Consider the following 24,891-nt stretch of genomic DNA (forward strand, 5'->3'; position numbering starts at 1 on the left):
TCAGCGGAGTGAGCAAATAAGGCCAGGTGGCTGATGAACTCCAGGAATAGTTAGACAAACCCTATCACCAGTGACAAATTAAAGTGTCAGCGGCTGCCCTACGTGGCATCACATTTCCTGTGTTGTTACGTGATAAGCTCGGCCACCGATATGAGCCAGCAGCACACGGCTGTCTGCAGAACAGTCTGAGAAGGCTTTGAGGACGGAGGTACAGTAACAGGAGACCCAGGCAGATGCTTGTCTCTGAGTATTGATCGGGCCAGACGTCCAGACGACTGTTACAGCCTCTGACGCAGGCAGGCAAGGGCTGCCGGCTCCCCCTTCCTTCATTTCCTTCGCTGTTGAAAGGAATCATTTTGAAAAAATTTGACATGACATACTGTCACATAGTGGCGGTGGATAAGGGAATACGTTTCCTGGGTACATATATCCTTTTGCTATCACACATTTAATGTCCTCATGCTCTGTTGTGTCAGTCAGACACTCCTGTAGCTTAAAAGTATATTTTCACACAGTGTTTATGTTGTGCAGCATGTCCCTTGGTTTTTTTTCCCTGTAGACTCCTCGTGTCACTGACCTCCTGGCTGCCACAGTTCAGTCGAGAACTGTACAACGTAACGGCGAGCTGCATAAAAACTTTGCAGAGAGTCTGAAATGATTGTTGTGATCTGGGTGTGAGTTCAGTTGAGGTTAGCAGCAAATAAGTAAGTAAAGATTTATGATAACTGTGACAAACACACAGCTTATTGAGTCAGGTCATTTAATTAAATATTATTGAGGACTGCACATTTAATCTGGATATTACCGAAATGGCAATGAGGCCAACTGTCTTTGCTATCTTCTGTAACACAGATAGTTCGATACTATCAGAAATCGGTGAGGAGAGGGCAGAAAATCTGATAAGGAAGTAAAAAATTTACACATTGGAGTTATGGCTATAACGCTTGACACTATGGACGAAGACGAGGGAATGAGACACAGGTGTAATACATTAGGGCGGGGCAGGTAATCAGAGGTGACACAAAATAAAACAGGAAATGGTGAAAATGAAAAACTTGAAAGATGTTGTTTGGACACGGAGCTAAACTTCACAGATGGCACCCATCAATTTTGCATTAACTTGACGGATTACCATCAGGTATCCTTCTACATAGACTTTATTTTGATACAGCCGATCAAATCCTGCATAAAGCAGTAAAATCAGCGATGTATCAGACGGAGCAGACAGTCACACTTAGCCAGATAACAGCTTGATGCAGCAGCTCCAGACTTTATTAGCTTTCTTGCTCAAGTCTCCTTCTTATCTAACTTGCGTTCACATCCAGTCCTGCATGTTAGCCCTAACACTTACCTTGGGAAAGAGTTCTGCTAACGTCAATTTGCAGGTTGGACAGCTAATGAGCTGCTGTGGCACATTCAACTGCATGTAAACATACCTGCAAAGGTCAGTTTGATCTGCTTAAATGCTGGTGCGGTCCTTACTCTGCAGAATAAATCGATTCTTAATGATACGCCCTATATAAAGCTGGTACGAGTAATGACTGCCAACAACCTTACATAACATAAACTCAAAATTCAGATGCATCAGTGAGAAATGATCATTTACCGAGTCAGAAACACTACATTTATGAATCATGAGTGGATCTAAAAATTGCCAAGTCAATCGATAGAACCAGCTGTTGTGTGAGAACTGAAGCAGTGGGCGCGGTACGTCGTATAAAGTGCCTTTATGTACACGAGTATCCCAACAGGCTCTCGCTCTCGCTCTTATACACGGACACATTCAGCCTCTTGTCAAGGCAGCCACAAGAGTAATGGCCCCAGGTCTCCTTCTGAACACAGACTAATGAGAATCTCAAATCCGACAAGCAGAGTGCATTTATCACGCACTCACACTTAATGACACCACCACCCGGGCTCAACAGCACGCTCACGCCAGTATCTAGCCCCATTATAGATGGCCCCGTTTGTCCTCTCACTTTCCTATTATTACAGCTTCTTGGTCAAACCCAGTGTAAGACGAAGAGAGAGGAGAGGAGGAGTGGGTGGGGAAGAGTAGAATCAGTCAGTGGTATGTCTGCTGGCAGCAGAGAGCTTTTGTTTTCTCCTCTGTCTTATTTCTTCCTGTCCATCTTTTTCTCCCCTGCCAGTGTGAATTGGTCTATTCTCAACTTCTTTTATTCTCTTTTGTGTCTGCTTCACACGCGTCTCTGAAAACCTAAAATGCAGATGAGTCGAACACATGGGCTCAGGAACGGTGATGGAGTCGACAGATGAATACTACATGCGGCGCTTTGATCTATCACTGTGAAGTGTTGTTTTGTATTTGTGGGGTGACACAGAGTCTCGCAAAAAGGACTCTTGACTTGAGAAACTTTAAAGAAGTGTCTGTCGAGGAAACATGGATTTTCAAACAATCAGACATCTGGCTGCATATTTCTATTATTTAATTATTCAGAGTAAAAATGGTGACCGTTGTATGAACATACCTCTTTTCTTGTAATCATAAAACACAAAGGCAATCTGAAAGAAATGCCGGTAGTCACTCATGGCAAGACCGATGTAACGACATCCTAACACAATGCCTGTATAATCCTCAGTGTCGTTTCAGTGTTCGTCACGTTGGAAGGAGGTAAGGATGATTTGAGCCCTAATTAGATGGACTTCTAAGCAGGCTTTGCCACCTCTAATGACTGTTGGGGATTGAGACAGAGATAAGAGCTTATCCTCCTTTAAAAGCTGGAAAGGCTACATTATCTAAGCCGAGATCCGAGTTGTGCTTCAACCGAGACACATCAGACACGTAAAGGAACACAAGCAGCCAGCGGTCTAACTTAGAAACACTTCAGTGCTGCCGAGCGAGTAGAGACACCACGCTGTCAGGAGAACAACGGACAACAGAGATTGATGCCTCCGATACAACAGCAGAAAGTGAATCAGATTCGATCTCTCAGTAAGGGCGACCGGGCCTCACCGTTCGTCATTTAATTTGTCATTTCACGAGGTGGGTCTCTCCACCTCAGGCTTCGTACCTGTTGCTTAAGGTGGTTGGAGTCGAAGTGTTTTGAAGCAGGATGTTGAAGATTCATTCATGAGGTAACTTAATGCCGTTTGAAATCTGTTAATGGTACGTGTTTTTCTTTACATCTGCCTAAAAAACAAAGTGCAATATCAAGTGCAGGCTGTGTTTCCTTAACATCAACACATAAAGGGAAACAGGTTGTCGGCCCAAAATATCTGCAAGTTCGTTCACCACATTCGATGGGGGCCACTGTGTCGCGTTCACTGCCTTGTTCGTGTACAGTACAACGTTGTTTTCCAGCGCTTATCAGGCTTGCGAACGCTATCAGCAGCTTATATCTGAGAGCTCAAACCGGGACTTTGGTTAGCCATTGTTTTGCTATTTATGGCGCGCCAGATGCTACCACTTCCATGTGGCTTCATTGTACAAAAAAGGGCCTTGAAGTCGTGAGCCAGAGAACTCGGCTGAATCAAGCTGTCAAATTTAAGTAGACGCATACAAGCCAAGTTTTAGACTGCCAAAGTTTGTGGAAGACTTGAGTACGTATTTTTTGGTAGTTGGGGTAGAGCAGGGTTGGGGTCCTTGCAAAAAAAAAAAGCAATTTGACATCATTTTTGACCATTATTGTGTACAAAAAGTAGGAAAATCAAGAACAAATAATAAATCTTCAACACCCGAATAGCTTAATGATAAAAACTAAAGCTAATAAGTGCCACCATGTTAGTCAGCTGACGTGTCCATCGCAACATAATCTATAATAAATTTCCCCAAATGGAAAATTGCTGGCAATCATACAATAAGTCAGTTTGTACTTTTCCGTGTCACACGTTTTTCTCATGACTTTGACTCGCCATTAATGTAATTCAGCACTGTTGATAATTTAGTGCTGCCCGTGATGCTCGGTGCCGTTGAAGCAGGAGCTGCCAGCCTGAATCTGACTGGTGGAATTGATTGTCTGGCTGATTCCAGACCAGTGAGCTGTGAGACGCTGTCATTCCCATCCTCCGCCTCCTTTTTCCCCATTTAGATTTACTGTCTTACCTACTGTCATTGTTCATGTCCCATTTCTCTGTTTCATGCCCCAGCTCCTACCGTCTTCCTCCCATGTTTCATGACACAGTGTAGCCTTTGCAGAGGTGAGAGGAGCCACACTGCTGCTCGCTGTACGGTCGCCCATGGCCATTGACTTTTCTTGGGAGCGACGGAGTTGTTAGAGCTATAAAATGAGATAAACTGAGCTTGAAAGCTTCTGGGTCTTTCACTATGTGTTTAGATGATATCATCAGTGTGAGACAGCGGTAATAAAAGTGAGGTCAGCTGCCACCGTGGGCTACTGCCCTGAAAGGTAGCGCTGTCCTGATAAGACTGCTGTCTCTTTTCATCCCTCCTCTTAAGGCTTCTGGTGTGTGATGAAGCTGACGTGTGGATGTCTGGTTTGAGCATAAAAGGCATCTAATAATTGGATGCATGCTTTACGTACGGGAGTGTTTGTCCCAAAGACAGTGATAAAGTGTTTAATCTTCTCAGGAACAGCGAACCACACAGGCATGATGATGCCATTATCTCTGTGAGGCACTCTCGCCGAGAAGCCTCACACTTACCCTTGATTTATATTTCCCTTCATCAGCATCGACCACTCAGATTGCAAAAATCATTCATTTATAAAAGCAGGGCTCGCTGCTTTTGTTCTTGTTCAACTGAAATTCGCCAAATGTACTCTTGCCTCGCATTCCCTTGGTATCTCTTCTCCCCCCCGCCTCTCCTCCTTATAATCTTGTTGGGGTAATGTGACAGGGATGGATCTTGTGGGTGACGGCTGTGTGATTGCCTCTGCTAACAAGGGATAAAAGCAGGGGAAGAATCTTCACAGCTATTTATCTTGCTTTGATCAATTCTCAACTACTCTGCCTTCCCGTGTTTTATATTTTGAGCAGGAAGCTCTATTTTGGCTCACTTGAAACTGCGACCTCTTCTTTTGTCAAAAGAATTAAGTAGAAGGCCTCCTCATTGCATCATAGTGAAATAAAAGATTTCACAGTGAGTAAAGGCGGCGGTGATCAATGCGGGAACCTGGGTATCCAATATCTTATCCCTTCAGCACTCGTAGAAATCTTTAATTTGAACGAGCCAAACTTTTGAGAAACGCCGCTCATAATTCACATTCTGTCGAGAGGGAATAAAAAGTTCCGGTAGATTGATAATTCATGCAGGATGTATTTCAAGATAGGAAGTGCAACGAGTTTGAAACGCAAACGGTGCTGCAATCTAATTGGTGCCACAGGGGAGATGGAGATCAAAGAGCCGCTGTGTTAATAGAGAAGTCTCACTCTCTCTTTTTTTTTTTTTTTTGTCCGCTACCGAGTGAACGGACACAAAGCCACCGTGAAGTCCTCAAAGTGGTGGTGCTCAGCTGAAGCATCCTCAGCAACGGCTTAGCAAAAGTTACATGTGTTTCCACTCATAATATCTCACACGCAGGCTTAACATTTATTGTCTCTGACTCAGTCTTTACAAATCGGATGAATGAAGAGGAAACCTATGTGAGTTGCTTTGCTCGCCAAGGTCCTTTCCATTCATCACATCTGTTGTCAGAGACTTATGGCTCTGACCTTTTCATAGGGCTTTCTTTGCACTTGTATGTGTTTCCCACACATAGACTTTACGTGGGCCGGCCGCCCAGGTGTTTTAACGGCTGCCCAGGTGTATTTGGTGACCCATTATAACACTTTTTTAAAAAATAGTTTATAGTGCACCTAGTTGTTGTGTTGTGAGGCAAACCAGTGTGTGTGCTGGAAAAGATAGTTTACTTTTGAGTCTCATTCTCAGGCCGTCAAATAGGCCGCCAAACGCTTTGCACCCTTAGCAGCCATTCTGTACAAATCACCGATATCTGATTGGCTGGATTTGGGTATGTTTGTGGTTTTTTGGGGTTTTTTCCAGTGGGAAAGCACCCTTTTATATTGGGAGTCCACATTTCCTTGTTTTCGTATCTGATAAACTATCTGATTTTTTTCTCTCTGCTGCACCACTCTGCTGAAAAGCCCCTTGCACTAGTGTTTGCTTTTTTATTTTAGTAATCAAGCAGGCACAGATAACAGCAATCCCAAGCATGATGTGCTTCCAACTCACTCTTCAAGGTTGCTTGTAAGGTCAGTATCCTGCGTTGCCATTTGAACAACAAAAAGTCTAATTCCTGTTGTCATTTTGGCTCAGTTCTGCTGACAAGTGAGGTTTTCTTTTAGTTTCCCAGGAGTGTTTTTTTCTGCCTACTGCGCTGACGGCAGAATGGATGCTATGCCAACCCTCTATAAACTCTATACAGCGTGATAAAAGTATAAATTAGTGACTGTGTATTTATATGTATAGATTCACACACAATCTTATCAAAGGACTGCACTGCACACAAACGCCTTAGCTCTGTGCTCTTCCCTTCCCTTGAGTTTGCCTCTACACCTGAGGGGGATGCAGGGAGACGAACAAACATCACCACAGCCTGCTTTTCTTTGACTCGGAGCCCAAACCGAGAGTGCTCTCTGAGCTTTAGTTTGGTCAAAGAGCCCATCTCCTGGCAACGAGCAAGATTCACCTTTTTCTTTCCTCCCATCCTTTTCCCTTCCAAAAGCATTTTATTAGCATATTTTCATCCTGCCTGCTCTGTTGAGCGTATGCTACATCTGGCTAGCTTGTGCCTCTCTTGTGCCCTTGTGTGGGTCAGCAGTTCTGTGTGAATCACGACAGGCTCAGGCAGCACTGTGTATAAAGTATTCTGGGACAGGAGATGATATCTTTTCTCTGTTGTTTTAGCATCAGAGCAGGCGACTGTACAGCGTTAGAACAGGGGTGTTGTATTTCCATGACGTGTCAGTTTACTGGGGAGAACACGAGAAATATCAGGGAAATACCTGTTCATATTATTTATTGCATTTTCATCCTGATTAATCATCCGTTTCACGCATCTTAGTGCTGTCCTGAGATTATGTGATGTTGATTTAAATTATAGAAACACAGTTGTGTCATGTAAATATCCTTCCCAACTGATGAAATGTCACAGCCGCCCTTTGTTCAGTTATTTCATTGAGTTCCTTTCGAAGCACACTCGGTACAGTTAGGATACTCGAACACCTTCCTGCCCACCTCTAAACAATCCTAAGGGATTGTCCTCGAAGTCGATAAGCTGGCTGTCTTGGGCTGTCGGGTCAGATTGGAGTCCCTTAAATAGAAAGTTAAAAATGGAAACACACGAAATACAGAAAACAACAACACTCAGACTGCTTTCCCCTTCTTGCTCTGCATTTCGCAGCCGTAGCCTCAGGGGGTATCCAATTATGACGCCCTTGAGGGAATGACAGTGCTTGGATTTCTGTCAATACAGGGTTCAGGTAGTGTTTCTCAATAACATTCTGAATTATTGATGACAGAGAGATTGAGAGGAGAAGAGGGTAGTTAACATTCACTTTTATGTATGAAGAGAAGGAAGGAGAGATGAGGGAGATGGCTTTGCACAATTGCTGCCCAGCATATTTTAAAGTGATCTGTTTGATTTGGTGACCCCGAGGCAAGACTCATTTGAAAATGCCATGAGGACCACAGATTGAAGGAGCATCCTGACTGACAGGGAGCACAGGACGGTCCGGGAATTATAAGATCTGTGAAGATGAATCTAAATAATTAACGGGACGCAGACAATTGAGGAGGATTCCACTGGTGCAGTCCTGATCCTTCTTCCACTGATAGCACTCTGGGCTTTTCTTTTTTTTAGGCCATTGCAAATAGACATGAAGACGATGGATGACGCCTGCAGCGGTTCTGCGGATCGATCAGAGAACCGTCTCACTGTCTGAGTCCGGCATAGATCCCTCTGTGTGAAGTCTGGCCAGCTCACTGTCTGTAGAAAGAAGTCCTGAGAGTAGGCCTGACTGGAGGCAGTGCTACGTTTCTCCAAAAAGGATACCTATACACAAAGCAGTGGATGTTAGCCAACCATTTTGTATACTTTGTCCTATCGCTCAAAATTGATAGTGTACATCGTATCCGTGCACTGCTGAAACCGATTTCAGAACTTTTGTTGGCTCTTGCTGTCAGCTTAGTTTTACTTTGACGTCAATCCTCCAAAGATCTGCCACGGAAGCCCAAGTATAAAGCAGCCTCTAATCTGTGGGGATTCTTCGATGAGGACAGAGGAGAGTAGTCTGACACGGGGTGAGAATCAATGGCCTCTGCGACAGGACAAGCCGTCACTTGTCTGAACTCTGTGGGCTCGGAGGTTAAAGCAGCGTTCCCCTGGGAGCAGACTGAGTGGCATTGATGGCAAGGAGGGTCCCAACCTCCCCTGACAGACACATCTCATCCCGGATGCCATCTTGCCCTCTCCCTGCCATGGCACAATGCAGACACTATGAGAGTGAGACTACATTATACTGACACCAGGCAGTTGACATACTAATCCAAGAACTAAAGGACTACAGGGACCATTGATTTTCTATTCTTGGTAAAAAGGCAAGAAGCCAGCCATCACTTCTCTTCGACCAGGGATGCTAATGGACTTTTTAAAATGTTTTCAAGGAGATCCCCTGGAGTCGTTCTGTTTTTGCTACTGCAGGACCTTTTGAAAAATACTGAAATCCCCAACTCCTTTATTTGACATGTTAGTATTCAAGAGCCCAGCTTAGATGTCTCGGCTGTGTCAAGTGTTTATACACAGCATCTGCCTGCTCGGCGACAGGTACCGCTGGAAGTATAAACTCTGCCATCGGATTTTAGAATAAAAGTAAAAATGACAGATAACGGTATTAAGCGAGCCATAGTGTTTGTGCCTGTCGATATCAAAGCGTTCGACTTCCATTTTTAGGTGTACCGGCTGCCATTTATGTCAAACCTTTTATCTTACGTGAACATAGACAATTGGTGGTTTTAACACCCTTTTTACGACTCTGGCTCGCCATAGCTGTGGCTGGAAGAATTATGTTTTCAGGCTGTCCATCCATCTGCCCGTCCATCCCATTCTCGTGGACGCATGTCTCAGGAAACACCTTGAGGGAATTATTTTCAAATTCGGCACAAATGTCCACTTGGATTCAAGTGATTAGATTTTGGTGGTCAAGGTTTCTGTGACCTCATAAAACTCATTTGTGCCCATAACCCAATCATTCAGACTCTAATTATGACAAAATTTCACGCAAATGTCAGATTTTTCAGGCCAATAGTTAATGAAATGACTGAGGAACAGAAGGTGAGATCGTGACCATATTTCACATTTGGTGACATACCGAATTGGTGACACTAATCTTGGGTGTCCACCTTGAAACTGTGGTGATTGATTAGATCTTTGAACATGTTTTCTGAAGCATCCACATTTTAGGATTTGTAGTTTCTTTGTGTTTTATCAGGATCAGCTCTTTTGGCCGTTTGCACCGTTTGCAGGCACATACAAGACATTTGACTGATTTTGAGTTGAGCTTCAAGTGATTGCTTTCACACCGTGTGGCCGAGCTCTCTATCAGTCCTCAGTACTCCTCTGTAAAAATAGTATTTTTGGGAAGATGGCATGTTTCTCAGACAAAACATGTCAATATAGTGTTAACTTCCATTTTGCCCAGAACTACACCTAATTATTTGTTTAAAATTACCTTCATTACATACAATAGTCTGGACGGACATGGATATAAATTGCATCTAGACTGGTGCGCCGAGGCATAAATTCCAGTTTATCTTTAGTACACAAAGAAAAACAGTCTTGAAATCATTGTCAGAACACACAGAAAAGTGTTGAGGCTTTCATTTCCATAATAATGAATTTCTTGTTCTCAGTGTTGACCTCTTATCATTTTCATGTACTCTCAACTAAAATAACCAAAAGCGCCACAGGCACATGTAAAGGCTACATATCTTGATAAACCGTGGTGATCTTTTCCGAGGCATTCTTAATTGGAGCTGGGTTGTCACTACACTAGAGAGAACTCATCTTCGCTACATGTAACACACGTCTGAAACTAGCCCATACAATCCACCTCCGTGTCCTGTGGGGGTTGTTCTCTCAATTATTGCTCAATGCTCCTTGATCCCAATTCCAATTTGGCCCCGACGATGTCTACGTGGTTAGCGATTGGAAATCTAATTAGCAAAGTTTCCCCCCTGTCTGAGAGGGTTGAGTGCAGAGTTGAAATGGCTGCTGGGTAAAGAAGAGAAAGGCTGCAAACACACACAAAAGCTGATATTTTTTGTGGAAAGAATATTTGTGGTCAGTAGTCACTAACTACTGAGGTAGATCCCTCAGGACATTTTGGTTTTTTTATACATCTGTTGTGTTTAAATGTCAGCTCTGACTGTTGGTGCAGAGTCAACTTTGGGGAGGGTAGTGAGTGTGAAGAGAAAAACAGCTCTGTGCAGACGGTGAACTGCTGTGTGACTCGTGTCATGGGACTGCAATGAGATCGGTGGTCTGATGAACCTTCCGAAAAACGAGTGCAGGGAGGGAACAATATGGCCCGGGCCCCAACAATGAGATGTTTGTTTCACCACGCACCGTTCATATCATGTGTTGTTTTTCTTCTTGTCACATTAAAATTCTCATGTGGTTGTTTTGACAATACAAAAAGGGAAAGCAGATCATCAGGCAGGTTTGAATGTCGTGGTCTGGGAAAGCAAGGAAAGCTTGATAACTTGACACCCTGTTATTACTTCCTTATGCTCAATGACAAAACAATTTCAGTCAGAATTACTACTCTTATTTCATTTTCAGTGTGCTATTGTACAAGATGTGGTGTGCTTCTGTAAGCAAGAGTAATTGTTGCTCAGATCACTGGCGTCATGGAGACTGTGATGCTAACTTATGTACCGTTTAAGTGCCACAGCGTTGCTCCTTGTGCTGATTTGCATTAATTATATAGCATTGTTAGCTTTGCAGCATCTTCTACAACCAGGGTGTGTCATTTTTATAGTCTTTTTTGCTCATGCGGCTTTATTGCTTAACACTATCTGTGTTGCTTTAATATGGTGATAAAACTTAATTATCGTGTCCTCGAGCATACTTTACACTTGACTTATCATGTGGTCATCGAAATTTACAATGTTCGGCAAAGCAGCATAATGATGAAGCAGAGATGTCCTCGTCTACAAATCTTCTCTTCCAGATTTGAGAATAACATTTGTTTGGTGCAGACTCCAACAAATGTCATCATGATTTTAAAGTTTCTTCAAAATCGTTCCCACTAATCGTGAATCATTTTGCAATGTCCAACAAAATAACCACAATATTGTGCAGACCTAGTTGCCATATCAACGGTGTTATTATAGTACCCAGCGTAAGAATCTGTTTTGTAGTGGCGTGGCGTGTCGAGAGAAAAAAGGGTAATGTAGCTAATTGTGTCTGAAATTGGTCGAGGAGGCTGGGGATGTGCTCGCTCATTATGCCGGCCGGTGTGTACCACAAACATGTCAGAGTGGAGCTTTAAGATTTCCACAGCCGAGGGGCTGAGAGATCTTTTAAATGCACAGAGGTGAGGTGAAAGGTACACTCTATTCTTTAGCTATCAAAAAGCAAGTGGATGAGCCTGCAGCTGAAGCTCCGGTTAGGTCAGGGAATATTAGAGGTTCATTCTGCATTAGATTGTGCTCCACTAGTTAATTGTTTTCACAGGTGTTGGCCGAAAATAGACGTCCCGAGAGTGGACAGGTGCAGTGCATGGTGTGTGCAGTGCAGTTGATTGAGGATAAATCTGGACTCTTTATAGGACTGTTATCCCCGGCCAAGCAGCGATTTTAGAAACATATTTACTTGCACGAGTTTATGTTTGAAGTCAAATTACTCCGTGTCCTGATCAGTGCCAACCAATAAAAGACCAAGACTCTCTTATTATTTAATCTAATTTCTGCATGACCACAGTCAGAAGCCTTGAGAGTCTAAAAATGCTATGTGGATACATCTTATCTATCCACAGACGCAGCGCTGTTGGTTAATCCAAATGCATGTCAGATAATCAATGGAGAGCCCCCAGCGTCCCAGAAACCCCTTTTCCTCCAAAGAGGGCTCGGCTGCCAATGTCTCCCAGATGGCTTAACAAGTCCAGTTCATTAAAAACAAAATGATCCGGGTCCTCCCGTCCAAACCCTAGAACACAGAGGGCAAACACGAGACGGGATAAGCGGTGGCTTATTTCCCTTCAACAGCTGTCGGCTCATCGGCCGTCCACTCCCTCCTCAGACTGCACAGAAAGTCATTAACTGATTAGACTTTGTTTTAGGTTCAATTAAGAAAGTCCAGAGCTCCAGAGGGGAGATGAACCGTTGATTACATGGGAGGTAACAGTGAGAGCTCGAGGACAGCAGATGTGTTTCTGCTGTGTCCAAAAAAAGGTCAACAAGGATAAGCAGCCATTTTACTCCAGACTGTTACACAACGGAAATATATTTTCATTAGTGTAGATCGAATTATAATCTAATCATCACAATACATACATACATTTTTTTTCAAATTCATCATTATTTGTGACAACTAAAACTGTTGGTCAATTGTTGTCTTTCATATATACTGAAATATATATTTAATAATGTGATGTAATGTAATGATATATTAACTACATATAAACAAAGATACTCACTGTTATGTAATGTACAAAATGTATCTAGTTATAAATGTAAAGTATTAACACCATTTTAATGAATTTCAGTATTTATTACCAACATATTATCAAAATATACATTCATTTAATTTTGTAAAATATTCTTGAAGCGAAATACAATATATTAATACAAATTAATAAGTTAATTCAAGGAGTATAGTTTCATGAAAGTGTCATGAGATGATTTTTGTTGTGAATTGGCGCTATTAAAATAAAGTTTGATTGATTTGATACAATGCATGTATTGTCTCATATGTGGACTCCTTCCATATATTAAAATGTATTTTAATATATGGAGCCTGGCATGTTTTTCAGTATCTGTCACCATATGGTGGCTACGTCAGGGGATGTGCTCTCAGGACAATGCCAGAGCTGGAACAGAAGCAAATCAGATTAACACTGTGAAGTTTTTGTCAAATCACTCAGATGTTTGTTGCATATTTGAGCCTAATTAAAATATATTTCTCTGAGTATAGTTGTTTACCAGAATGTCAGTGAAATATAACAAAAGCAGAACAAGTGAGGCTCTGTATTATGCTGTTTTGTAACAAGGAGTGGGCGTCTATAAATTGGCTTACTTTTGATAAAAGTACCAACTTGATGTTTTATATTTTTCTTCCAGTTCCTTACCTTTTTATTTTGCTGCATAATGTCTTAATGTTGACACGCAATTAACACGATTAAACAAAACTAATGAGATTATGATTTAAAGTAGGCGGTTTCGTATGAGCAACGAAACGAAACACAGAATCTCGTGGAGCAGCTCTGTAACCATCACCAACATTATTTATCTTAAAATTCTGTCTGTAAATTGCCTGTAAGATGTTTTAGGTTGGCTTGACCACGTAAATAATAGGAAATCATTCCTTAACGTCAGTCTATGCTCTGACGCAGGAGTTTAATTTGTTTTTGCATCATCACAGACCTTTACACATGCTTGGCCAACTCCCTTTTTGACCCGTTCCCCGAGGCCATCGCAGCTCAGACTAACCGGTTTTAAAGCTGCTTGCAGACAAAGGAGTTTGTTTCTGTTTATCACATTGTGTCAGTGATGGGTGTGTTTGTCTGTCTGTGCCTGTTTAGTGTGACACATTTTTGTGTTTAAGTGTTGTGTTGTGAAAGTGCAAGTGTTGTAATGACTTGGCAATCAGTCCTTTAATCCTGAGTTTGATACAGCCCAGAGGCCCCTTCTCTCGTCTTGTCACCAGCCATCTCCTCATAGCTTAGTTGAACTCTTCTTACTTTATTTAAATGCAGGATGATGATAAAGTCATCAGGAGTCTGCTGGTCTGCACACTGGTGTGTCTCTTCTTCTGATAACTTGAGTTTCAGTGTGTACGACTAGTCTTGCATAAGCTCTTGTACTCACTTCGGTTGTCTTGTTCTGCATGCATCATCCTCATCACACTCTGCTGGCTGCCTTTCTTTAGCTAAGCACCCAGGTTGTCAGTAAACGAGCTCTGCCTGCCGTGCCCGGTGTTCATCAGCTGTATTGAGGGTAATCCGAGCATTTGCATGACCAAAGTTCTTTCTGCCCAGGATGTTTGACATTTTGAGAGATGTTTTTCATGGATTTTTGTCTCTTGCAGCGATTCCACTATAACATAATCTGTTTGTGTAAATGGCTGTCCTGCCTGCCTCGAAAAAAAACCCCATCCAAATCATGGCATATGAAGCTAATCCATCAGGTATATTGTCCTCATATATCGCCCGAGGCAGACCACACAAGCTGTTGTAATTCTCAAAGTAAACACAAGCAGACAGCCGCCCACTCCCCTCGATTTATGGCGTTGCGATCATCGCTCGACCTCATTGCTAAATGCAGCTTTCTCCTCTGCATTCAAATGAAGCCGACTGTTATCAATATTGATGACAGTTCGCGTCTCTGTTGACTTAATTTTCTGCTCCCACTTAAAAGCATGTAGTCCAAGTCTGATTGGCAATCGACACAGTGCACAAACTTGGGCAGGCTTGTAAGAACCCCCGTGGAGGACACATTGCCCTTAATAAGTGAGTGGTGAGCTTCAGGTCATCTCGCTGCCCTCCATCTGCCACCGCTTCCCTCTGATCAAACACATGAAATTAACATTTGTGCACAATCTCAGCCTTGTGCACAACGACCTCGGGCTGGTTATTATCCCGACATCGAGACTCGACACCAACTTTTATATAACCGTCTTTCTTTAAGGAGAGCTTAAAGAAAGACGTCTTTCTTTAAGGAGGGCTTTAAGAGATCCCGGGAGTCTTTTGTCAAATAACGTATCGAGGATGTTGATCTGTGACTTTGAATTAATGCCGGTGGATGAGGTTGCAAACATCTTTTGTGATAAGCTGTCACTGCTGGTTTTTTTGTTTTGTTCTAAATTGTCTTTGCGATCACTTGTCAAAACAGTCTGCGGTATTTTAACAACTTTATCTTTGACTTTTGTGTTCGCAAAGTTTGTTTTCATTGTCTTTTGCTTTTTGTGTCACTCTGTGCTCCAGAATGAATGAATCACTTCCTGTTTATCAGCCAACTTTTTTTTTTCTGTGTCTCCGTACTGGGCACAAGGTGTCTAGAACAACAAGTGCAGCAAATATAAATAGATTTTTTGGAATATTATCATATTTTGTCTTCATGGTTACCATGTAGGAGTAATTGTTTTCAGCCCTGTTAGCAGAATATCTCAAAAATATGATAAAGTATTTTAATTACACTTGGTGGAAATGGGTGATTAGATGTTTTTCCTTTTTAAAAGAACCTGTTGAATACTACATGTGTAGTATGGTGCAGACTTAAAATCATAGGTGCCCGCTAACTTTGATTTGATTGTTTGACTTTTTCCATTTTGTGTATGTTTATAGTCGCATATATCGCCACTTTTTTAATTATACTGTATTCAATTCATTTCAGCATTGTATCTTAATGTGTCAGTGAGTCTCCATTATTTGCATAATGGTTGGTAAGAGAATCTGTTATCCAATCAGGACAGAGAACGCCACAAAGAGGCGGTCCTGTCTGCTCTGCAGAGCAGCATCTTCCTGTTCTGGTACCTACAACAGTAATGACAGAACAGGGAAAGTTACGTTGATGTGTGTGTGATGAAGTGATTGAAAACGCTTGAAGAACAGGAAGAGGTAAAGAGAGCGGCCTCGGAAAAATGAAAGTGAGAAGTTGTGCAGATGTGGTGACAGAGGGAGGAGGGAGGGGTTAGCTAAAACGACAACAACGCTCACAGCGGCTTTACAGGTCATGTAATCCATCCCAGCATGCATTTAGTGAAAGGGCCGGGACCTCCTCAGATGGATCCATATTCTATCACAGCACCGAACACAAAGACAACCAATTATATCTCACCGAAGTTTTCAGTTTGACGAACATCTTTTCTTTTGACCGTGGGAAGAATTTTAACACGGAGAAGCTTCAGCTAATCAATGGAGTCAACCCGAGACCTTCATGAGGTTGTTTTACTGATGCTGTTTGAATACACACACAGCTCACAGACCTCATGACCTGTTCGGTTAATGCAACCGTCAGGGCCTGATGTCATGGCGGGTGGAGCGAGGAGGAGCGACGGGTTTAATTGTGCCAAGTCACCTGTGAAAGACATTGGATGGAGGTAAATGAGGCAGTTGTCCTGGTGCTCAGGGCCCCAGCGGGCCAGCCTCCTCTTCTGGCTGTTTCTGGTTCTCTCTCTGACTCCGTCTACCTCTTTTCTTTTTTTTTTTTTATGTGTGTGTCTGCAGCCTCGCATCTCAGCTGTTCAGCGGACACTCAATCACATCACCGCATTGACATAAGGCAGTGCATGCTAATAAGAGCTTAGCTGCCACCTTTAAACATCGCTGCCGTCATTGTTCACTTACGTAATTGTTGCAGGTGAATTTCTGCCACGATTTTAGAAGTGTCTTGATTTACTAATGAGGGTAAGGGAGTACTCTAATCCACTTCAACTCGCAGCAGGTATTCTTTGAGTGAATGTTTAAACACAGAGGTTAGCTCTGACACGCTAACTGATAACCCTGATGTCCTTGTCTCGCTCCAGGTGGGAGGTGAATCTGCTGTGGGTCATGTGTTTCTGCTGAGGTCTCATCTTCCGCCACAATGAGGCCGACGCCCGGCTCGCCTCGACCCGTCCTGCCAGCCGTCCTGGCTCTCACCTTAGCCGCCTTCTTACCTCAGCTGTCCTCAGGAGCCACGCCGTTCCCCCAAGACCTGGAACCAATCAGCATCGTGGGCAGAGAATGTAAGTTGAACAAAAAAATCTGTTGTGTTGCCATGGTGATCCTTGTTGCAGGAGTACATGTAAAAAGTAAAAACCGAGGCATTATATCTCAACACTGGGGAACACGGCTTAGAGAGGTGGATGTGTTTAAGGGCATGTTCGCAGAGAGCAAATCTGCAGACGTTTATGCAGCTGCTGGCATTTTAACTCATTTAGTCCCGTTTTGTTGCCTTCGTGTGGGGGGAAAAAAAGGCCATTTCAATTCAGGACTCAACATCAGGAACACGCATGAAAAGACCTTTCTCAGTCAAAGCTGAGGCGCAGTTTGTAAGGACTGAGGGTCTGCGCCTGGAAATAAACTGTATTTGCAAGAATTGAAGGAGGAATTGTGACAAGAGACAGCCAGCCAACTCCTTCAACATCTAAATCACTTTGCTGTAAACCTTTTCACGTTGGTTTGGACCAAACACACCTCTTGTGACTGGGCAATGTGGGATGAAGCCAATTCAGTCCACCTCTGAATTGGCCACCTCCACCTCTGATGCGTTTGCCTGGTTGGTTTGGTTTGTTAAGCCTGGCATGAAAACTGTCCATTAAACTCTGGAGTGGACCAAACAGCCGCTGGAATTAGATTAAGCCTCTGCAGGTCGATGAGATTGCTGACGATACCCGATGACTGTCACCAAAACTGTCCGAGGAAGTTACCCTCAGTACATGTAACACATTTTCTCCTTAGTTCACACCAACTGAGCCAAACTACAGTTGTTAAAGAACAGGGCCTGTACATGTGAAAGACATCGGTGTGTTTTTTTTTAGCCGGCCACCGTCATCCCAACAATCTGTGATTGCGATATATTTATGGAGGTGTCTCTGTAATTACAGCTTGCCAATATGGGAGCTGTGAGTAAAACGTAACAAGATATATATAACTCTTCATACGACTGTTTGCCTTTAATAAACAGAGAAATACAACTGTAAACCTTCAGGGTTCCAGTTTCTCTTTTTTACCAAAGTAAGACTCATCGTAAAACACACTTCATACAAACTCCACAGAGAGTTGTCCTGTCCTACAAATCACCAACTGTGGTTTGGTCAAAGTAAACCCTTAATTTTAACGAGTTGAATATGAAATATTCTGTCTCTGGATGCTGTTATTCCCCGGCTGCCTCTGGTGCCGTCGACATCACTCTTTCTTTGTCTCAGTGGGGTCTACAGTGCTACTGGGTTAGTTCGCTGAGGGATAGTCTGCTGCTGAGAAGCGGCTCTCGCCTGATCCTTAGAGGCAGATCATTAAATTAACAAAAAAACAAAAAAAAACACGTCTGTCGACTGGTATACATATTTTTCCAGTTCCTCAACCCTAATATTTACTACTACAAGGTAAACATTAGCTACAACACAACATGCTCCCTCATTACAGTTACAATGTCAGTCAATGAAAGCCAGATTTGAATTATTGCCCAGTCCTACATGCAACTGCAGCTTCACGAAGTAAAAACCTCGTTAATTTAAGGTTTTGACTGAGGAGGACCTCGGACATCCGTGGCACTCTCAAGACACTGCTTCATCGGACCACCCTGGGGACCCATCAATGGCACCCAATCACCGGGGAGGTCCACAGTAGAGGTCCGGGCTACTAAGTGTAATGGCCCATAATTGATTTAAGAGGGCGCCAGGACCATGGCCCACACACTGTAATTGATCTATCTGGAAGAGAGTAACGCAACCATTAGCAGAAATAGCTGCGCTAATAGCGCTATATGTGGAGCTCCGTCCCAGGTGTAATGAGAGCAATTTGTCACCTCTGGTTCCAGCAGGTGACAGCGTGCCACAAGGTCCCTCACAACTCTGGGAGACGTCCATTATGAATTGAAGTACTAAATCAGGCTGAAGTCTATGAAATCATACCCGAGTCACTACTTTCTTTTGGGGAAGTGGGCAGGCGACTCACCTCAGCAGCATCTTGTCTTTCTTTGTGACGGACCGTGTGCCGAGTGGTTCTGACCAGTTCAGGTCTTGAGGGCAAGTAAAGACATTGTTAAACCGGAGATGTCTATAGATGATATTTGACCTTATGTGCTCACTTTTTTCTTCCTCTTAGAAAAATGTCGTCCTCAGCAGGATGCTTCATAAACCAACGTTCTGATCATCGGTGTCAGACGGTGTGACGTCGGAGGACAAAGTCATTCAAGTTTGTGTCGCAGTCGAGGACTGAATCAGACAATTTCACTCAACATGAATCTTTTGATTTAAAACATAATAAAACTTCACGCTGACACTTTGACAAATTCTTCCATCTTTTCTTATATACACATGATTGTTCATCTCATCTACCCGGTACTTATTAAAAGAATCTTACTGTTATGTTAAAATATGCAATAATAAATCACTATTAAATTACTCATTAACTATTTCAATAATCTTTTAATTGTTTGAAGTTATTTTTAAGTAGAAAAGTCAAAATTCTCTGATTCCAGCTTCTTAAATGTGAATATTTTTGGGTTTCTTTCCTCCTCGATGACAATAAACTGAATTTATTTGAGTCTTGGACGAACAAAACATTTGAGGACGTCGTCTTGGGCTTTGGGAAACAAACAGACCCTTTTCTGGCTAAACAACTAATTGATCGATCAAGAAAATATCAACAGATTAATCGACAATGTAAATAAAGTCGCAGCCCTGATATACACGGGTACACAGTGGCTTTTTCTTATCTGTTTGACTGTTTGTTATGTCGCCTCTTTTGTAAATGACAAATACAAGGGGGAACAGAAGAACAGGTATTACAATGAGATCCATGAAGGCCAGTTTGAGTAATACATCCATGGGTTTTACAGCTTAAAAGATGTCTCAGATGTTTCAGATTGATATTGTGTCCACTAACTGTCGCGGTGCTAGTCGCTAAGCGTTTGTCAGGAGCATTCGTTCAGGCTGCTGCACCTTGTGTCAAAGCCGTGGCCTCACTGGAAGGTATGAAGTTGTAAAGGTTTGGGATTCTGCTTTGATTCAGTCTCTGGCCTTTTTGGTGTACATGTTCTCCCAGAGGCAGTGGTCTTAAATAACTCTGCACACCATCACCTAACACTGGATTTTGCTCTGAGCGGAGCCCCTGCTCTCCCCCCCCAAACTTTAGAGGATGTGCAAAGTGCTGAAGAGTAATTAGAAATCCTCATTTGCCAGGGGGAGGATAGCGGGGCGGGCCTGCTGAGCCACTGGGAGTCTCTTCACTAGACAGCACAGCGAGGTCCAGCGCTCAGTCAGACATTAGGCGTTTAAATCTTTAAACAGTCGATTCGAGACCGGCGGTTAGGGGAATGTATGGCTCCCTGTAGAGAGACTAATTTCAGATTGTGGTGTGTTTCTAGCGGGGATTGCTAATTCAACAGCAGCCCAGGTCAGATGGGAGGCTGGAGGGCACTTAATACAGTACTTTACAGATCCAAAGCGCCGTGGCCTTGAGCTGAATCCTTCCTCGGTTATAAAAAAAAAAAAAAAAAAAAGGAAGCAGCGGGGGAAGTCTCTGTGATGTGGAAGACAGTCGGGTGTCAGTACTGAGCCGGCCAATTTTATTTCTGCCTGGAGCATCTTTTTCTTTTTTTCTTTTTTCTTTTTTCTTTTTTATCGAACGTTTTAAAGGCAAGTCCGTCCGTCTATTGACTGGCTGTCATTCTGTAACTTAAAGCACTGGACACCAGCTCCCATTGGTTAAATTAATACTTCCCCTGAGTGACTTAGTCGACTGTTTTAAATGGAAAAAAAGCAGATTGAATTAAAATGCAGGAGGGGAAGGAGGAGACCGATGATACTGATACTCTTTCTCTTTGCACCACGTCCCTCAGTTCACGTCCTCTCACAGTTTATTTATGTGTTGCTGCACACACACATGCACTATTTTTGTATTTTTTTAGTCGCCTCGTATTACTTGACAGGTTTTTTCAGTGAATTTTAAATCACAATCACGACGATAATAAGTTGAACTTCATTTGACTCCAGAGACAGACGAGTGCTTTCTAAACGCGAGCTTACCAGACGACAGATTTTTCCACGGAGACGGGTTTGGATTCGTCCTCCTTGTCCTCACTCGACTCGCGTCTCCCCGGATGTGTCTGTTAAGAAATGTTTACCAGGAGACATTTATTTAAATGAGACTGACTTCTCTGACACGACCAGCTAATTTGCAACTTTGGATGCTATTTTTTTCCGCTGCTCATCCACCTCCACAAGTGCACATTAGCATACAGTGTATGCTCTGGATTTTTCAGAACAATGGGCAAAATTGTAACCTTGGTCTAGTGTCTCCTTAAAGGTCCAGTGTGTAGGATTTAGAAGGATTTATTCGCAGTAATAGAAAGTGATGTTCATAATTATGTTTTCATGATTATGTTTTCATGAGTGTATTATATGAGCCTTTCATATCTACAGAGTGAGCTGGTCATCTTCTACAGAGTCTGTCATGTTTCTACAGCAGCCCAGAACAGACAGACCTAACACTTTGCGTTTTTCTCTTACTCTCCTGAAAAAGGGACGAAGAGACGATGAGGCTTTCAGTCTGTTGCAACCTGCCGCTAGATGCCACTAAATCCTACATACTGGACCTTTAAAATCCAAATGTGTAATGTTGTTTTCAAGCTTGCTGAGTTGTTGTGGATAAATGTTCGAGCCTTTGACGACTGCGAATAGATTACAAGTTTTAGAAAGCCGGCCTGCATGGAAAACTGTTTGCAAACATTTTCAGTATTCTCATTGAACTGAGGTCAGCTGAGTTCTGACTGTCTTTTCCAGTTTTGAAACAAGAAGGAGCTCAAATTGGCAAAATAGGGTACGCTGCTTTCACATGGATTCAGTCAAATGGTAGACGGCAAACTGGATATGAGTGGACTGTTTTTTTATGTGCATTATCTGGTATCTTTTGGTGCTATGAGTACTTGAACTTTTTCTCTTCCTCTCCATCTCTTCGCCCACGCAGCCTCCTACCTCTACCCCAGCTTCCAGGGACTCATGTCGGACAATGACACCGTCCGCCTGGGCCTGGACTTCCAGAGGATGCTGAGGATCAACCACATGCTCTACATCGCTGCCCGGTCAGTCGTCTGCACTCACCTGCTGGTTTAAGATGACAAAAGGTTTTGATGTAGCTCAGAAAAGCACATTATGATTAGGCATTATGATTAACCATAGGAACTTTACAGAAATAGCCGATCTAGACGCTGATGGTCTCATTTGCTTGTGTCGGTCATCTAGAGGCATCAGTCTTAAAATAAGACTGTTTAATAACCAATTAAAGGAATTATTAAGAACAAAGTCAGTTCAGTTCTTAATCTACTGTCAGCTAGTCGAAGAACTCCTGAAAGAGATGTGAGGGGGAAAAAGTTATCACGGTTAGCAAGAGACAACACAAAGAAAAACAAAAAGCTATTATCAGACCCCACCAAGGAAAATGTAATAAAACCATGTTGCAGCGTGCATGGAGGAATTTGTGGTAATTTGACTGAGGGACCTTTGTATAAAGGACGGGGCCTTGCAGGCAAAGAGAGTTTTGGTGCAATTTAAGAGTAATTTATGAATCTAAAACTTCCAGAGGGCTCACCAATAAATCCTTCTCTTGCTGTTGTGAGCACCAGTCAGACTTCAGTGCTCCCGGACCTTTAATACTGTATAAGGCATCCAAGGCAGCACCTCCACACCAAACTACTTTTAAACATTTTTAGTATGTATACTCGGCCTAATTGCACTTCGCTCGCCTCTCGATCAAGATGTCGGAGGTTAATTATCTAAAAAGTACGAGGGTTTACCTCCTCTGCCTGTTTTCATTGTGCAAAATAAATTCTGCTGCAGTTTCTTGGCTGCGTCTCAAACTGCAGTGCTCTCACTGCCAAGAGCGCCGTCCAAAAAGGTATGGAGATTACTAATGTACCTAAATGGACTTAATATTTTCCACAGCTGCATACAACAAAGTGCATGCCTCACTTCACAAAGTGATTTATATGGGTTGTGTCGATAGTTTGGAAACTTTTGGTGTTGGAAAACTTTTTTTTGTGGTTTTGAAGTTGAAAAGCCAATAAGCGCTGCCTCTTAATCCACTTTCACCCTCTGTTGTTGAACAGCTAAAATCAATCCTATTGAGCCAAATAGAAGGTTTTTTTTGTGTTGTGGTGAAATGGTTGGATCAGAGGCTTATGAGAGCTTTGCATTCAAAGAGCATCAGGGCTGACAAAAAGCATGTGGAGACGGCCTAACTAATGGTGCCTTAACTCTCCGTCTCTTGCAGGGACCATGTGTTTGCCATCAATCTCGCTTCTTCAACTGAGCAGATAATCCCACAGCAGGTAGGAGCGTCTGTCCAAAGAAAATGTTCTGGTCTTTACTATTCAGAGTCACCTCTGTTTTAAAGTTGGATATCTGGGTCATAGAACCTCTCTTGTTTTTCAGCAAGAGAGGTTCAGCACGATTAACCGCGAGTATTCGAGTTTTCAATGTCGGCTGATTTGTCATACCCTCTTCAGACTTGAGGTTATGCTCCGAAGCATTCAGGTCAGCTCTAATCTAATATGTGACTTGTACATGTCAGCTGCTTCCTTACCTGGACCATGGTCTGTTGATTTCCTCAATACAAACACTCACGTCACAGGGCTACTATTACCTGAGGACCTCTAATAATTTATAAATAATTGAGGAAGATGTCTGTAATCTCAATCCTTTGGGAATCTGGATATTCGTGATTTATAAAGCAAAAGTTCCACCACATACTACCGACCATATTTCGCCACACACAGAGGTCATGTGATAACATTAGTCCCATGCGTATCGACATGTCAGTGATTTGGGTTCGTATTTCTTCTTAAACATCTGTTTTCTGTTGTCAGACAACTAAGATAGCATGAAATGTGATCACGGCTCATTATGTGTCGAACTGCAGTCACCCGCTCTGCCGTGAGATCGTCTGGATTGATGTTTGAAAGATGACAGAGAAGGTCATATTCAAGTAGAGCCACAAAACATCTTTTGACTTAGATCTAAATGAGCTGCAAATATGCATTTATTACTGTAACGCGTGCAGAGAGTGGGCGAATCAACTCCGAACTGTATTAATAACGTGGCTGCTGAAGAACAGTTGCTTTGCTTCTGAAACGTTGATGTCACGTTGACGCCCTGACATAAATCCAGGAGGTGATGTCTGTACGTTTGAGTGAAATAAAGACAAATGCGCCGCACGACACCCTGATGTAGTGAGGTTATTTCTCAATCACATGAGGTCCCCTGGTAAAACTAGTCCTGCGCGAATAAGGCTTATGGCTCTGACGTTTGATACTTCTTGATCCTTCAGAGTTATCAGTGATCAGTGAGATGCTTTCGTCAATATGCAAAAGATATGAGAAAACTAAACCTCACGCCGGACTGAACATGGGGTTTATATTAGTATTCTGGATGATGTTCAGACGTATATCTCTTCTAAAGCAGGATTTGATGTAAAGCTCGACCCTCTAAGCTTCAGACAGCAGTCCTGTTCTTGTTTTCTGAACCACTCTGTGTGTTTTCACAGAAAAAAATCTTATGCAATGTGTGTATCTCATTATTCTCCCTTCTACCCTCTGCCTGACTTTTTCATTCAAGTATTAAGCAATCTCAGTTCAGACATATATCCAATACTAGTGCAAGCGAGGCTCTTGTGGCTTTTGAAGTGCCATGCTCCCTCCTATCTGAATCTCATTTGTCAAACATGATTGCACTTAAATAAAATCTCTCCGAGGCCTGGACTTTTTGTTTGCTCGTATTTAGATTAGTGCTAAACACTGATATTCATTCTGATAAGGGCACGGCTCCGTGTCAAGGAGCTCTGAAGTATTGATTCGGTTGTAGACTGTGGCACAAAGAAATGTGGGAACTTCTGAGCACTACGATGTCAGTCCATCTTTTCACTTATGTTATATGAGAACTCAGATATTGAATGTTTGTATATGATGTGGTGTTTTTTTTTTCTAGCCGTTCGCTCAAACCAGCCTCCAGTGTGACAGCAGGAACTGAGTGGAAAATTATTTGGGACCGTACC

At 42.7% G+C, this 24,891-nt stretch overlaps 1 protein-coding gene across 4 annotated transcripts in view; it reads left to right on the forward strand.

The window, feature by feature from the left end:
* The window catches only part of sema6cb (semaphorin 6Cb), a 169,321-nt gene that overhangs the window by 81,035 nt on the left and 63,395 nt on the right, over positions 1-24,891 (forward strand). For all 4 annotated transcript variants that reach the window (XM_084357221.1, XM_084357220.1, XM_084357222.1 and 1 more), the window contains 3 exons: positions 16,665-16,865; positions 21,811-21,925; positions 23,113-23,170. In XM_084357221.1, coding sequence (XP_084213347.1) covers positions 16,724-16,865; positions 21,811-21,925; positions 23,113-23,170 — 315 coding nt within the window. In that variant the 5' untranslated portion in view covers positions 16,665-16,723. The remainder of the gene's footprint in view (positions 1-16,664; positions 16,866-21,810; positions 21,926-23,112; positions 23,171-24,891) is intronic.

This window comes from Pagrus pagrus, assembly GCF_965226575.1.
Source record: "Pagrus pagrus genome assembly, chromosome: 7".
Taxonomy (NCBI): Eukaryota; Metazoa; Chordata; class Actinopteri; order Spariformes; family Sparidae; genus Pagrus; species Pagrus pagrus.